This window comes from Haliaeetus leucocephalus, unplaced genomic scaffold, assembly GCF_000737465.1.
Source record: "Haliaeetus leucocephalus isolate CR32 unplaced genomic scaffold, Haliaeetus_leucocephalus-4.0 Scaffold406, whole genome shotgun sequence".
NCBI lineage: Eukaryota > Metazoa > Chordata > Aves > Accipitriformes > Accipitridae > Haliaeetus > Haliaeetus leucocephalus.
In genome coordinates, this window is record NW_010972842.1 from 4,602,337 (window position 1) to 4,619,522 (window position 17,186).

The 17,186-nt window shown below is 37.1% G+C and overlaps 1 protein-coding gene across 7 annotated transcripts in view; it reads left to right on the top strand.

The window, feature by feature from the left end:
- The first annotated feature begins 9,250 nt into the window (after positions 1-9,250).
- Positions 9,251-17,186, top strand: part of NRCAM (neuronal cell adhesion molecule) — a 72,742-nt gene continuing 64,806 nt past the window's right edge. For 5 of the 7 annotated variants that reach the window (XM_010574045.1, XM_010574049.1, XM_010574047.1 and 2 more), the window contains exons 1-4: positions 9,349-9,436; positions 11,773-11,790; positions 13,582-13,687; positions 16,551-16,747. In XM_010574045.1, coding sequence (XP_010572347.1) covers positions 9,349-9,436; positions 11,773-11,790; positions 13,582-13,687; positions 16,551-16,747 — 409 coding nt within the window. Of the gene's footprint in view, positions 9,437-11,772; positions 11,791-13,581; positions 13,688-16,550; positions 16,748-17,186 lie in introns of all 7 variants that reach the window. The other 2 variants (XM_010574048.1, XM_010574051.1) reach the window with 2 other exon arrangements.

A 17,186-nucleotide genomic window follows, 5' to 3' on the forward strand; every position in this document is an offset into this window, starting at 1 on the left:
GAATTAGGTCTTCTGAAAGTGGACTTAATGAGCAACTAGATCATTTGCACGTTTCTAAAAATGTCAAAGCATAGCCTGAGGAGCTATCCTAACGATACCATCATGTGGTGGGTACCTGTTTTTAACATCCAAGTGCTCTAAAATTGTGTTTTCTTAATTTGTTTTCTCTCACTCTGAATGATTTCTAACTCACTGAGAAATTGAATAATAAAGCTGTGTTCTTTACTTTTCCTTGATCACTGTATTTAGTGATTTATTTCAAGCCAAACTGTATCTCTCTAAACCTATGCAAGTTATGTTTTTACTCCCTCCTGTGTAAACCCATAGTCTTCAGCAGATTTGCAAAGATGCACTCAATTCAAGCACTTCAACTAAGTCTTTGAAAGACAGCAAAGTATGCATACATGCATAAGAGATGAAGCATATTTGTTCAGGCTGTAATGACTCTAAAGGACTACTGAAATAAATGGCACCGAACCATTGTTTTTGTGCTTTTTGTGTTTTTTATTCCATCTTCTGTTGTAAGTGAGGAGGTAAAGAAGGTGTAAAAGACTGAATCCAGTCAAGAATTTAGGACACCAGAAAGCACCCAAGCAAGACTGAGACACCCGAGTTTAAATTTGCAATCCAAATATGCTGTTCAGCTGCTGATTTGACTCTGGAGGCATCTAAACTTGCCAGGCTTACTTTCCTGTTTGAGGGCTATCCACAGCTTTGCTCTGCCATGTATATAATCTCTCCAGCCAAAGCAGTTTATAATTTAATCTGAGCAGGATCTAGAAAGTAAGTGCTCCTCTGTTTAAATCCTCAGAGGGGCCAAATCCAGTATAGGTCTGCAGGAAATATGTAAGACAATTGTAGAAGGACAGATCAGCCCTGCTCTGGTCCAGTCTTTTAAAAATCAACTCTTAAGTGGCTGCTCTCAAGAGAAGATTCGAGTCTGTGGATCATGACTGAGTTTATGGACTTACCGTGCAGCCCTTAATTAGACATTTGAACTCTGTGCTTAGTTGTTTTTTTTTTTTACCCTGCATTTCTGGGCACTCCTAGGATGTGGTACTTGTACTTCTAGAGCAGACAGCTGAAATAAGACTTTGCGGAGGGGGATTTTTAAGGACCTATGTCCTTGCTTTTTTAGCTGTATACCAGTGCTCATAGTGATTTACCAGTAAGCTGCAGTTAGCAACTATAGAATTTTGTAGTGTTCAGGGAAGAACAATACTAAACACTCACAAAAGAAAAAGGCAAAAATACTTGGAGAGAAGAAAATCTAAAAAAAAAACCCAAACCAGAAACAAATAAACAAGACAAGATCCAGATTGCCTATGCCTTATCAATGTGGAAAAGATAAAGCTGACCTAGAACCCAGGGGTTTCCTCCTGTCTCCCATTCAATGGGCAAGTGGCTGTTGGAGGGAGGATATCTTACAGAATTACCCAAACAGACATGTCTTTATTTATAGCCCCATCTGCCCTAATAAAACACTGTTAAAGGACTGATCTGGTGTTGACTGTGCTTAGGTAGACCCTGAGCATTCACACCCTTGTAGGACTCTGCTCAGTCCTGGCTGGGCCAGAGGGGTCAACCTCGTGCAAGGCTGCATCAGCTGGGTGGGTGTCAGATAACCTGGTACAAGTGTAGTTCAGTAGCGATGCAAAATGGGTGGATAATGAAGCTGTTTCACATTGCTAGTTCAGTAGTTGATACTGAAGTTACGCTAGAAGCGATTGGATCTCATTGTGCTGGGGCTGTGCAGATGCGCAGTCAGTACTGATACTTGGGTGAAAGAGCTTCTATTCTCATGGCAGATGTGTTGGCCATTGCCGTGGAGGAGACAAGCAGACAAATATTTGGTTTATTTTTATAGGACCAAGTCTTAAGAACAGGAACGGGATTAGCACTGTTTTGTGAATTACTTCATAATAATTTTCTTCTTTCCTTGTTGATTTATTATTGCAAGTAACATGATGAATTGGAAGAAAAAGTGTGATGCGTGATGTTAGGATGGAGAGCTTTTTTAGTCATAGTAACCATTAACAAATATTAAATAACATGTGTTGAATATACATATTTCTACTCAGCAGGTCTACATGTGATGGGTCTACCTGTGAGTCCTAGAGGAGCCGGTAGGAGAGATTTCTGGTTCACAGGTTTTCATTTTTAATATGTTATTTAAGACTGGAAGAAAGCTGGTGTTCTGCCCAGATTCAGAGTAGACAAGCAGATTGAGCAGGGTAAATATAGCCTGATATAAATCACAGTGAACATATGGAAAAAGCTGATTGGGGATTCAGCTGATAGGGAATTAAAGGCCATGAGTAAAATTAATTCTACTCAGCATAGTTTTATGGAAAGTAGGGCTTGTAAAACAAATGATTGACAAAAGCTTGATTTTAATCTTTTATTATTTGATAAAATTACAAGTTTGATAAGATGATGCTGTCAATGTAATAGATTTTGAAAAGCATTTGACTTATTGCCGTGTGAAACTGATTAATAAAAACAGAAATTGAACTATATAATGAAACAGACCAGACTTTAATGAATAACAAACCAGCTAGCAGGTCTTAATATAGGATTGTCGATAAAGGAGTTTCAAGGACTAAGTGATTTTTTCCCGTAGTGGAAAATAGAGGATGAGACTAGAGAGACTGGAAGTTGTGGCTAGGTGGTGGGAAGGAAGGACACCAGTGTGAATGCTGAAGTATGGTCTCGGAGCCAAAAGAGTAATGCTGTGTATAGGGGGAGTCCAGGAGCGTGACCAGGCTGCTGATTTTTTGCTGTATATAGAACTGCTAAGAACATTTAGAGTGTGGCACACAGCTTTGCTGTCTGCCTGTGTCAAAAAAGCTTAAAAATGGCTGAAGTACATACAACCATCTAACACTAATGAGTACTTGCAGGATCTGAATTAGTGCTGAGGAGTTCTTTCTTGAATTTCAGAGTTCTGTCTGCACAGTTTGTTCTTGATCCAGTCTTCTTTACATGGGTGTCCCCATAGCACATATGATGTAGCCAAAAGCAAAGCAATGGGCTTAAGCTTCATAAACAGGGGGTCAGAGAAAATGATTTAGTATTCCCTGATGACTTTAAATGATGTATCTATAGTAGACTGACAAATAAATAATTTGGAGGAAAGCAGCGTGGTGTTTTCCAGAGTTCTAGAGGATTAGAAATAGTTCTGATTTGGTGCATTTTGGAAAGTTTTAAAAATAATTTATTTTTACGTATGTCTGTATTCAGCCACCCCAGAGCTATGTGTCCTGTGGTAAGTAGATGAAGACCACCTACCTGTAAATAGACCATACATTGGACAATTTACATCTAATAGGTAAGAGATAGATGGGGAAAGCAAACCAGTGGGGGTTGAATTGACTACCTGATTATTCAAGAGCAGAATTTTGAATAGACTCAGGTCTGTTAACGCATACATGGGTGTTTAGTCTATTAAGTCATGCTACCTCCATAAAAACAGCTAGAATAAAGGCCATATCTAAATAGTGTTATTGTTTCTATTAGTAGTGTGTCCGTGCCACTTAGGTAGTATATCACTAAGTGCATTGTTACCTGTTTCTATCTGAAAGATTTTAAATTAAATAATTGTTTGCAATCAGAGTTTTTAATGTTACATATTACTGTAAATGCTAGGTAAGCTAAAAAAGAAGTGTGAAATTTGAAACCAGTTGTTCAAAAATATTTTGAATCATCTTATTGATACTTGCGTAGTTGTATAAAATACATAAGCCCTATAAAGATCTGTCATTAAGTGATAAGGGTATTGCAGTTGTCCTCAAGAGCAAGCATTTTGTGCTTTTTATCTGTTAAAAATATAGAATAAAATGTATGTATTATCAACATTCTTTTTTATGTAAAAGTCATTAAATCCATTTACCTCATTTGAAATTGCTTTTCATGTTTCTATGGAGCTCTATATAAGGCTGCTTTGAAACAGGTTTCCTTGAAAGCTGTTTATTTTTCCTATATCCTAATTATATCTGTCTTTCGCTGTGGGAAGAAATAAAGGTATTAGACAAATGAAACAGAGGAATGTTTTTGTTCAGTAGTAATTTTCCTTTCATTTGTAGTGTCTAACTTATTCCCCATTAATTTAATCATGACTATATAGAAGAGAATGCCTTTTTTTCCTAATGTGCATGAAATATTCCAGTTGTTCTTTCTTGCAGTTTTATAGCCCTTCCACATTTCTAACATTGACCTTGATTTCACTTCACATTCATAGAGACCTTTTTGTCTTAAAATAATGTAATTGAGTAGAAATGCATAATCAGTTGACGCATCAAAACTCTGTGGAACAATATTACATTTAGAAAATACCTTCTTTAACTTTGCACTAGGCTGAATTTCAGTAAATACACTGCCTTACACCTCTTGCATCCTATCAAAGAAATATTGCAGCTGCACTTAGAAGGAAATCAAAGATGCCAGGTGCATATGTTGAAGATAGCTAAAGGAAAAGTGTGTTCCATCTGTCAGCTGGAGCTTTAATTGATTAAACTTTGAAATGTCTGTTGAGAGTGTATCTGTCTGTATTAATATCCCAATTAAGAATCAGTAGTACTCAGTATTAGTATAGGATAGTAAAATATACCATGCTGTGTGCGTTCCATGATCATGTATACTGTTCAATTGTTAACACTCTCCCTGGCAGATACTGACCTGAGCCAGCCATAAGTCTCCCAGACGATGCCTGGAGATGATTGAGGGAGTAGCACAGTGCATAGGTAGTATGGAGACTTCTTCAGAGGGAAAGGATGTAAGCCATGATGTGTCAGTTTCTTCTCCCAAGTAGCAAGTGACAGGACAAGAGGAAATGGCCTCAAGTTGTGCCAGTGGAGGTTTAGATTGGATATTATGAAAAATTTCTTCACTAAAAGGGTTGTCAAGCATTGGAACAGGCTGCCCAGGGAAGTGGTGGAGTCACCATCCCTTGGAGGTATTTAAAAGATGTGTAGATGCGGCGCTTAGGGACGTGGTTTAGTGGTGGAATTGGCAGTGCTAGGTTTACTGTTGGACTCAATGATCTCAGTGGTCTTTTCCAGCTTAAATGATTCTATGAGTCTATGATTCATTTGCTTTTAAGCTCTTAAAATCACAGAGAAGATGCCTCTCCCATTTGAGTTATAGTATGAAAAGGAATGTTGAATTCTGCCTCCCAAATGATCCCTTCCATATGCATGCTGGTTTTCCTAGCTCCTTCACTGTTTTCAAAGTATCTGTTTTTGTTTATGGCCAAAAGTGTCCAGACAGGTGAGTCACAGCGAAGAGATCACTGGCACCAAACTATGTTTTGTGCTCCTGCCAGATATTCTACGTCAGACTCACTGGTGCTTTTCATTCTTCCAGTTGTGTCTTTCTGTAGCTCATCTGTAAAAAGTAGCAATATCTTTTTTTTTAAAAAAGTGAGGAAAAAAAAAAAGTGCATGTCTCTCACTTGATTCTTATTCTTTTGTCATACATAAAAGCCCTCCCTTTGAAATCTGATATTATACTCTGTGATAAAATATTATTATACTTTGCTTATGCATTCATATTTACCTTGACTCCTGTTTGTTACACCATAGCTTCGACCTTTAGTCCGTGTTTCTACTCACAATCAGCATCTCAGCAAGAAGCACAGAAGGTATAACAAATGATATTTTGTTACGTACAGAAGAGGTACGAAGGTACAGAGAATCTTATTTTGTACAAATCTATGAATAGACTCCTGAATGAGCTGTCAAAATATATGTGTTTTCCTATGAAAAGGGTAGGACAAAATGTCTGAGTTACGAGAGATCTTAAATAAATTATCTAGAGGAAAAGGCAATCTGCTGTATAAATATTTCAAGTTTTGAAATTGAAGCCTTTATTTACATTGATCTGCACTTAGAGGCCTGGCCTTATTTTGTAGCGGATAATCTTATGTCAAAGCAATGTTTAGTTCTACTCAGCAGCTGTTGTATTCATACTAAATTATGTCAGATTTAATCTTGAATATATTCAACAAGAGCACCCAGTTGTGCTGACAAACTGAAAATCATTTTCAGTTAAATATGTTCTATCACAAACCATTTGCGTACTTTGCCTCTCTGAAGAGTGACGAAGTCAGTGTGCAAGCTCAGCTTTGTAATTCCCTCTGCCTGTTGAATTCCCATATTATATCCAAACATCCCAGCAGTAGACTCAATAAGTATCCTACTGGCATGTTGCAATAGCAGAGGTACACAATGTGAGGCATTTTCTCAAGGGTATTACTTTCACAATCATTTTAATTGCACATGCCTGATTTACCACGTATTCATTTGTACTTGTTCAAAGGGAATGCAATTTAATTTTAAAATATTCTCAGATCACTGTGATACTCATTTTACACGGTGAAAAAACAAGACAATAAAGTGGATAATCAGGTTCTCAGAGTTCTGTAAGCAGAACTGAAATTTTGCTTGGAGAAGAAACAATAGAAGTCAAGGTTCACTTGTAGAATACTTCAAAGAAAAATCCTGTAAATCGTGGGTCAAGCACATTGTATGGAGAGAGCACCTTGTTAACCGCAGTGATCATGTAATGAGGAGACGACATGAAGATCAGGAGAACAGTGTGTGAGAACCTAGTTTAACTGGAGAAGAGCAGACAGCTGTAGTCGATGGAACAAAATCATCTCTTCTGGAGAGCACTTCATCGCAGGAAACGTGTTGGAGTACTCTCAGGCACTTTCAAGAGAAGCCTTTCTACTTCCCCTACTCACTGCAGCAGGAGCATAGGAAACTATATGTTCCAAAAGTGGGATGGAAGAAACGGTTCTCCCCTTCCCCAGCTAAACCCCCAGCACTTTAGGGTGCTCATTTAAAATGCAAGGAAGTTCAGATTTATTTTTCTAGGAAAGTCTGAGTACTTGTCATGCTTCCCTGCTGTACGCCTTACAGCATACGCTTTCTGGGTATTTTGGACTTAGGCTTGCCACCTTGTCTGCTTCTGCACTTCCAGTTTGTATAAATAATTATGCAAAGGCTAGAACTCAAGTGCTCTCTTCTGATGACTTTTGTAATCTTTCTAATCCTTCGTGACAAATACTTAGTTGTTTCGTTATGGTGTGCGGTGCTGTAGATAGTTTTGAATGTGAATAACCGATTTGCCCTCTCGTGGTGCCCCAGTCAGCAGTTCCCCAGAGCTCCAAGGAGCCGTACGTCTCTAGGAGTTTAACCTGCTGGGATGTTTTGATTTTGAAAGAAAGATTTGTGTTATAGATACTGACAGTAAGAATCAAGGAGTTTGATGTGCTAGGTTAGGCTGAGAATTTGTGCTCTACACCTCAATTCTGGTTTCTAGTTCCAGTCTCTGCTCGGAAGACTATACAAAGAGAAAGACCATTTACAGCAGCAGTTCAGAGACATCGTTTCTTCTGTAACTTGAAGACTGAGGGAAATTCTTACTTAACGTTTGTAAGGCAGCTGCTTCTTTGCAACTTTAACTCCTTGTGGACTTGATAGCATTGTGTTTCACATCTGTAGGTAGAGAGGAGGAAGTGCTCTCTTCAAGGTAAATTAATGCTGACCATTGTGAAATTTCTAACCAGTCTGGCACCTGGGAAGTCCTTTCTCAGCTGATGTCCGTTTACTGAGAATGCATTATGTAAGCACCATTTGGATTTCTAAGGCTGTATTCTTATAGCTCTTTGTAGGTCACCGGTCATGATGATGGGGCTTGCAGGCAGCTAGTTCTTACTCCTTCAGCTTTCTTCTAAGTTAGAGCTTGGTCCTGAATGAAGGAGCCAGAATCATTCTGCTGTGGCTAATATGATCTCTCCTGCTTGGTTGAGGGGGAAAATCTAGCACATTTCAAAGAACAGATTTCCCTTAAATTTCATTTCTGCCACCTATAGGAAAGGAGGAGAAGAGACTGTGATAGCGTGCTGCCCGTTTGTTACCTGATCAGAAAGTAACTCCCGAAACACACAAACTATGTTTAAAGAGGAGACATTGCTTTATTCTGCGCAGGGTGCAAGGTGGAAGATTCCCAGACATTGAACACACCTACTGAGGTTTTCAGTCCATGCTTACACACTTTAGTTAAAGCACCATGCCTAATACATATGTTCCACCTAACTACTGCATATTCATTACCCTGAGCAAGTATGACATGTTGTTCTCTCAAGCAATCATCCCAGAGTCTTCTACGCCTGCATGGGGGTCTCTGGTGGTCTTCGGGGGTCGTTTGGGGAAGAATACCTCTACTCTTTTTATCCTCTTATGGGCATGCATCATCTGAGGACACCAGGGTCTTTGTTTCTCTTGCCAACACCTCGTTTATCAAAGCCTAAGGAGGAGGGATGTCCTTGATTAGCAAGTCTGTAACTCTGAAATGTCCGTTATCTGGTGCCTTGACTATTTTCCAAACACTCTAAAGCATCCTCTATTGTAAGCAGAGTCTTAAACTAGATAAGCTTTACCCTGAGTACACAGGATCTAAACAATACTTGAATAGCAAGCAGACTACACTTCTCATGTTTTAGTTTTTTATCTTTAAGCTATCACCTCCTTATTTGTTATTCAGTCTTTTGAAGGCTCGAGGCAACAAGTTAATTAGATTTTGGTTTCAGGCTAGAAATGACAAAGTATTTCGATGCTATGTATTTTGGGTGGAATGAGAAATCCAGGAATAAGAGTACATGAGCTAGCACCTCAGCGTGGCAATCCATGAAGCCTTCTGTATTCAATCTACAGCTGTCTCTTAGAAAGAGTTCCAAAGCGGGGAGAAGCTAAGATACCCAACTCAAAGCTGCAGGAAGATCCCACAGTTTACTTAGCAAATTTGTGGCCAGACATGTTTTCATTGAAGTAGATGCCTAAAATAACTCTTTCCGAGAATTGTGCAGGATGTTTGAAAGAGAGACTAGGTGGGCATTCAGAGCTTTAATCTCCTACATCTACTTCAGAGGACTATTATCTTTAGCATATACTGGTTTTTAACTAGCAGGACTGATGCTTTGTTGTTCTTGGGAGAGATATTTGTATTTCCATTCAACAAAGTTGTAGGAGTTGTTCACTAACTTCCTTAGGAAGCTCTAGGTGCTATGATCTAGGTGTCCTAAGAACTTCTGGACCTCTGCTTGGATTTCATTAGAGCACATGGTGTAACTATTATCCCTGGATATAGTATGTAGACTGCTGGTATTTCATAATATTATTAAGATGTGATCATTCAACTCTCCATAGTATGTACACGCTGTTATTCTCTTATTTTTATTTACCAGGTTTCATGTCTATATTTACATAACTCTTCCAAGCTACCTAGTCTGATGAAGTTGAACTTCATTCTTCAAGTGTGATTTACTCAATACAGCCTAAAATCATGATGAAAAAGAGCATATCTGCAAGCAAAGCTTCCTTGGTCCTCTTTCTGTGCCAAATGATTTCTGCATTGGATGTACCTCTTGACTGTAAGTATTAACCTGCTAAATAAGTGCAAAATAATGGAAGATCAGTTAAATAATTTCTGTATAGGAAGATGAAGATAACTCCAACATGAAGCTAAACATGGAGTGTGTTTGCTCACTTCAGTCAGGACATTATGATTATGAACATTTACACTAATTTACTGAAGATTTTCAAAAACTTTGCATATAAAATTACTTGCATACCTACTTGGGAAGGATTAGCATAGGATTCTCATGAATACTCACACTTCGATGTGCTATTGAACACATTATTTGATGAAAAGGAAGAAGGGCAGAGAAGTCCAGTTAAATGCTAATTATTTGTGAAATTAAGATCATATTGACAATTTGCTGAAAACCCCAGAACAATTCCTACTTGCTGTAAACAATCATCCTTATCTGCATGTAAGAGGTTTCCAGGAGCTGATACAAGATGTAGTAAAAGATTCAAATACCTAGAATTTAGACACTGGAAGCATCTTACGTTTTGATCCAGAAGAGTAAATTAGGCTCTTAGATATCCTAAGCAGTGCCTGAAAACGGTCAAGTACCTAACTTTAAGCTGAAAGCATGTGTGCTGAGCAGGGAGCTCTAGCATTAACCAGTGAGGAAACATCTAGAAGAGGGGAAATCCCAAGATCTGAAATTCTTGTCTAATATAAGACTGTGTTAGTGGGGAACCTTGAAGGTAGCACTCCATGCTGAAAAGGAAGCAATGGTAGCTGCTGCGTTTTATAGCCCTAATAGCTGATTTTATGAGATTAATCGTGCTTCAGGTTGTTATTTTCTTCCTAAGATAAGCATGATCACATTTTCAGAATTCAGTGAACCATGTTGCACCTCACAGTGACTATTCATTTGTTAAACTAATTACCAGAGAACATTAGGGCCAGTGTTAAATTGATGGATTAATACATCAGTAAATTTGCCTATGATTCTAATCTGCATGGCTTTCTTTATGCCTATGTTTTTGATACCTTCCTACCTTCCATAAATGCATGTTTTTCATTAATAATCATTGACATAAATTGCAACTGTTTTGGTGTTTTTTTCTCCATGCATATTTACAAGCCTCTCAAACCAGTGACCTGTATTTCTGTAACAAGATCAATATATCTGAATCACATCAGACTTGTTGTGCTGTGAATACCTTTAGAGCAATAAGCTGTGGCTTAAAGAGGGCTTTAAAAGTTAGATGAATGAATGTCTTATTTTCTAAACTTAATTTTTCTTCCTAAATATTTTTGCAGGCTAGAAATAGTGTTTTAAACCCATCTTGTAGTTTAGTAACTAATGTAAATCATGCACCACTCTAATATCTGTTGTATAGAGCAACACTTCAGGTTAAATTAACCAGAAAGGCACCAATAGATAAAAATGAGTAGCCCTTTTAGATATATCACATTAAATCTCAATTAATTTGTTCCCTACTGCATAATGCTTACTAATTTTGTTAGGTCTGATAAAGTCACATACTTGAATTTTTAGCCAAAAATCGTATTAATCAAAATTACATCTTTAATGATGATATTGCTTTCATAAATAATGATTAGAATGGGCTCTGGGAGAGCACCAAAAGGGAAGGACTTATATTTTCTGTGCGTTTTCCCTACATACCCACCACAGAGATCTGGTGGTGAGAACATACTTAATTAGTTGAACCTTTAGGTTTCAACCAAGTTACCAGTTCCTATGCTCGTCAGTGTCTCAAAGTAGGTAAGGGATGACTGACACTGTAGCTGACCAAAAGCAGTCTGGAGACATGTATGCAAAATATTTGAAGTAAGCAATAAAGATGTGACAACTAAGATGATTTTTTTTGTTTAGTTATTTTTCAAACCAAAAAGGATTGCATGTGTGTTGAGTAGAATTAGGTGCTTTTGTCTTTGTAAGAGTAATTTTAGCCTGAAGCATTCTCTTTGTTCTTCCATATGATCATAGGGGTGGATTGATTTTGACAGCAGCACGAGGGCAGTGCACTCCATTAATTCTGATTTGCTGTCTCCTCAGTATCAGTGTTTTGTGTCCTTGCAAGGCCAAAATCACATACCACGGTTGCCCTTAAAAAGTCAACGCTTCAGAGAAGTTTCTCATACCACGAACTTGAGATAAATGTAGTAATATCTGACACAATAGAAATAGTGGCTGGAATTTCAGGCATCACGGCATGGGTTACAGTGCTAAATATTTTAAATGTTTTCTTTTTAATGGTGACCAATGTACTTGTCAGAGATACTTACCTTCCCTCTCAAAAATGCTAATTTTCTTTTAACTAACAAATGTTTCTCTTTAATCTCCATTTGTCCATTCAACTGCTGATTCTGATGGGGGAATAAAAGCAAAACTTCTAGAAGAATGTAAGTTCCTGTCCACAAAAACTAGGCTGTGTGCTGCTGAAAATTAATACTGATTGTGTTGCAAATTGAATTTGCAGTCCAAAAATGTGTGATTCTGAGATTTTATTGATAATTTGGTTTGCTGTAGCTAGATGTTTTGTGCATGCAGTGTTTAGAAAATACTACTGTACATAAATCAGTGTTCTGATATTTCGAACAAATTAATTGTGTGATTTTTGATTGTGTGCTATCTGAACGTTAAAATCTTTACTCAATATCAGCATAAGCAGTGTTTTATTACTACTTTCAGGAGTAAATATATTTGATAAAAAAGAAATTCTTTGGAATATATGTCATTATATACTGTTTTACATGTCCGAGTTGGAGATACTTTTGTATCTTTAAAAAACACATACTGACCCTGAGAACTGTCTCTGAGAGGAAAAAGGACTGTCTTCAAAGTGCCTCTAAAGAAAAACACAAAAAATCATCATCATGTAAAAATGTTGCCTTCCTCTTTTAAGCACTCTCCTCTCTGCAGTGATGAAGAGGAGCAAAAGCCAGCTCTGCATGGCCTGTTCTACTTAGCTGCTATTTCTCATTATGATTCCATGATCTGATTTTTTTTCCTGGATATTTCTTGTGGGTAGGGCTTTACAGACAGCTACCTCTTTCTGTGTAACAGAGTACTTAATGTATAATGGTAGGGAAGACTTAAAAAAAATATCCCAGATTTACAATTTTAACTAGCTAGAGTGAGGCCTAAGTCTACTGATTGAAATATTTTGCTGAAGTGGGTAGAAATGTTCCCAAAGTACTAGCAAAGTGTATTGCTGGACAGATAATTTACAACATTTAGACAGGGATGTTCACAGCCGTGTTATTAACCTGATTCCTTTAGATGACACTGAACTATAAACAGACTAATAATGTTGAGGAAGACACCTTTCTCACTACCTTAATACCATAAACAGGATTTTTTTAAGGCAAAAATATGCATAGATAATGGTAACAGATTATAAATTACTTTATAAATAGGTAAGCACCAACTGCTTTGTCAGGTGAATAAATTCTGTTTTGTGCTACTCATGCTAGAGTACTTGATAAATCATAAATGTTAAGTGTTTGTTTCTCCTGGGGCAATTCACAAGATTGACTATATTTTTGTTGGGTTTTTTAAAGGAGAATCAGTGCTAGACTTCTCCTACGTGTTTACTCTATTTGGAAACTAGTTACTATTTTTGTCATTTTTTACAGAGTCTTTTACTTATAACACATTTTTTACTCCTGAAAAGTAGCTCCTAAAAGCATGCTTTGTATATTAATTCAATATGTTAAGCACAATAAATGTGTGAAAAGTTTACACACATAGAGAATTTGGAAATACATAAAATATTTAGAAATACAAAGCAATGTATGTTTTTTTCCTTCTGTGTGGTAAAAAACATTTTGTGTGGGTATATGTCTCACAACATTTCATTTAGGATATGTTGGACTTAGAATTCAAGTGCCCTTTGGTTTTGTGAAAATCTGTTGAAAACTGATGTATAGAAATGATATTCATTAAACTTTTTGGCCAAGATTTTCATCTGCTGTAAATCAGCATAGTTCAGTTGGACGTTAGTATAGCTACACTGATTTACAAGAGTAGAGGGCTTCAGCCTCCTAATACAAAGGATACTTTAATCCCAGTCTTCTGTTGATGATTTGGTTGCTAACAGCAATTCTGCTTTCTCTGCTTACAAAACTGTCTTGCTGATACTTTGAAAATATTGTTAAATTCCTCTCTGTTTCTTATATTCCATAATGAAGTGTCGCAACCTCCTACGATAACTCAGCAATCTCCAAAAGATTACATTGTTGACCCTCGAGAGAATATTGTAATACAGTGTGAAGCAAAAGGAAAGCCACCTCCTAGGTTAGTAGCATTTTGTTTTGCTTTTGTTGGCCTACAGCATAGGAAAACTAGGAGAAAATAATGTAACTTTTGTAAAGTAACAAGTATATGCATATGTATGTGCTTGCACACACAGAAACATGCACGCACTCCTACCTTTGTAATTTAAACAGCTACCAGATAGTGGCATAAATTTGACTCTTCTCATACTTGACATTTAAACTTTCATAGTCATCAAGCAACTGTAGTATTTTTTTTCTCCTCAAAGCTCTAACAATAAAATAATACTCGATTATTACAGGAGCAGATAGGTAAATGCCTGTGGAAAGCTCAAAGAGGCATCCCATACTATCAACTGGATCATATTCCAGATTTAGGCATAGCGTCTAAGAAGAATGGACATCGAATAAATTCAGAGTAACACTAATAAATTTAATGTTTTGTAAATCATTGTGTTTTACGAGGCTCATCTTGAAATACATAAGCATTTTGTCAGAAGTTATGTAATTTGTATCAGTTTCAATGATCAGTAGCCTTGATTTACCAAGTCTACCTAATAGCCTTAACTTTTGGTTTTGGCAGAAACTATAACCCTTTGTATAGATCAGATTCCCAATCGTCTTCCACTTTAAGGCCCTGTTTCAGTATCTTGAAATATTTGAAAACTATTCGTTTCAAGATACTGCGTACCTGCGCTGGAAACAGCAGTAGCTGTGATCCATTCTGGCATTGCTAGTAACTGCTTCTGATTTCAGAGGCTGTGAAGAGATATGTGCATCTCTCTGCTCTCAGTAGTGTTATGCTACAACTTATTAGCAAGGTCAGTCTATAATTGTTCATTCAGACACACATAGAGCTCATTAAATGTACTTCCTCTGAATAACCAGGGGTTTTTCTACATTATTCCTTCTCGTTGCCTTGGGATCACAGTCGTTATCATGCTGGGCAGCGGAATGGAGAAGATGGTGATTATCTGTGGTTCTGTCACCCTTTCTAGTGTTCTGTTAATTGTAGGAGTGCCATGAAGCTGCTACCACGTTTTTAATTTAGCAGGCACAATGCCATTCTCCAGAGTCTGGGTGTTGGCCGGGAGGATCAGATGATTATTGTGTGCTTTGGGACAACAGTACTGCTTCTGCAGATATTTCTCTTGAATGCCTTTTTTGGGTTGGATTTATCTGAGAGAACAAGAGCACTGTCTGTGAGACTGACATATCTGAGTCATGTGCCAGGGCTCTCTGCCTCATCTTCCCCATTAAACCTGCATCTCACTTTGTTCCCCTGCTACAGAGGAAGTGACAGGATTTAAGTGCAGAATTTTCTAATGAGTTTTATAAGCTTGTGCTTAGTTTAGCTTATTTTTAAAGATATGACATCCAAATAATTTATTACAATAGTTAGTCCGGTCCATCAGTCTTGATGACCTGCAAATGCCTATTGGAACTTGAGCTGCTTCAAAGCTCTGAAGTTGAAGATGAACTTCCTCAGCCGGGAGTGTGAATTGTTTGTTAAAACTGGGTAACTTCTTATGGGTGAGAGCAGCTGGCATAAAAGTTTAGGGATATGCTGCTACCTATAGCTTGAGCAGCAAAGATTCTGACTTTCATGCATCTCAAATTCAGGGTTTTGTACCATATTTGCCACCGCTCATTTGAGGCTACGTGACAGTTCCCTGTATCCTTCAGTATTATTGGTAGCAGAGGATTACAGAAACCCCACGTTCTGCAGCTTCGCCCGCAGGGTCATAAGAAACAGGTTCACTGTTAGTTCACTGTGCACAGTAGTCCTCCCAAAAACACTGCAGTGCGGTGCTGTGGTGCTGTGCTGCTGGTCAGGTCCAGTTCTTGTGCAAATAGCACATCCAGTCTTGCCCTCCTACTGCAGAAGGTCAGAGCACAATTTAAACAACTTAAAATTTGAGCTTTTCTAGTACCATATATGTTTGTACTTTTAGGAAGCATTCTAACCAGTAAGCATATATAGTGTTTGTGTTTAAGATTATGAAGCTGAAATGTAGTAAGTACAAAAATTGCTGTTCACAACATTTGAACCTGTGAGTGCTCAGCACTTCACAGGCATTGGTCTAGCTCTCTGCAACTATACTTTTCGCCATTAACAAAGCGTAAGTAAGAAATTGGTGTTTACGCTAGAATAAGTCGCAGACTGTGAATCTCTGCTTTTCTACATGGTTTTTTATGAGTTCTAATACTCTTCATTTTTAGTGACTACTTTTCAAAACATCTCTTGCTTTGAGTAACACCAGTATAAATTTACTAGATTAATTATGGACTATAAGACTGCAAAATTTCATTTAAAGAATCATGATTGTTAGAGTAGTGAAAAGAAATCAAACTCACCACACAGTCTTTAATTCACTTGCATAACTTTAAAATGGCCAAACCAATTAAAAGAAATGGTCTCCTGCTGGGACCTGAGATGACACATTTCAGCCCAGAGCAAGTTTCTAAAGGCAGGTTTATAAACCCTTTCAACAATAGGTTTTATAATGGAAATGCTAATGCAGCTTTAGCAATATCAGTTCTTGCAGATGTTACTGTATCATCTTTAGTAGAAAGAAAATCAGCTCTTTTCCATATACGATTAACTTCAGAATCTTTTAATGTCATTTTTTTAAAAAAATATTGACTTTGAAATGGCTCCTGTTAACAAGTTCAGCCAAGCCTTTTATCTTAAAATATTGCCAGATTTCTTGTATTAAAATGTGCTCTATTACTTTATTAGTTAATTTAGTTTGGGAAAAAGCTTACTTATCTGCTAAAGAAAAAATACCACGCATTATTGAAAATTACTTTTTTCTTCTTTCTCTCCATACAATCTACAAAACACAACTGAAGAAGAAACTTACTTATTTTTATTATTTTAGCTTCTCCTGGACACGCAATGGAACTCATTTTGATATAGATAAAGATGCACAGGTAACAATGAAACCAAATTCAGGGACCCTTGTCATAAATATTATGAATGGTGGGAAGGCAGAAGCATATGAAGGAGTATACCAGTGTACAGCAAGGAATGAACGAGGAGCAGCCATTTCCAACAATATCGTTATAAGGCCTTCTAGTAAGTGAAGCTTTTAATGTTCATAAAATGTGAAACACTTTGGTTTGCTTATTTTCTTACAAATGCTTCACTATTTTTTTTCCTGTCTTAAAAATTTAATCATCAAAGTGATCATGTTAGAAGGTATTGCATAGTTTCTGATGTTCAGATTTAATAATGTATTGCATGTTCTCTTTAATATTCCATAGAAAATTTAATAACTAAAATGCTTTCCTGGTTTGTTTTTTTTTTTTTTTGTATGTCTGGATCACCTATCGTTTAAAATTGGGTTGCATATGTGATGCTACAATTAGAAAAAAATGTTTAAATTCTTAATACATATCATTGATGAGGACAATTTTTATTCTCTTTCTGATGCGTGTATTCCACATTTTTTATAATAGCTTTAATACAGAACATATTGGGACCAAAAAGAAGATGAAGCTAAAAAATTTTGATT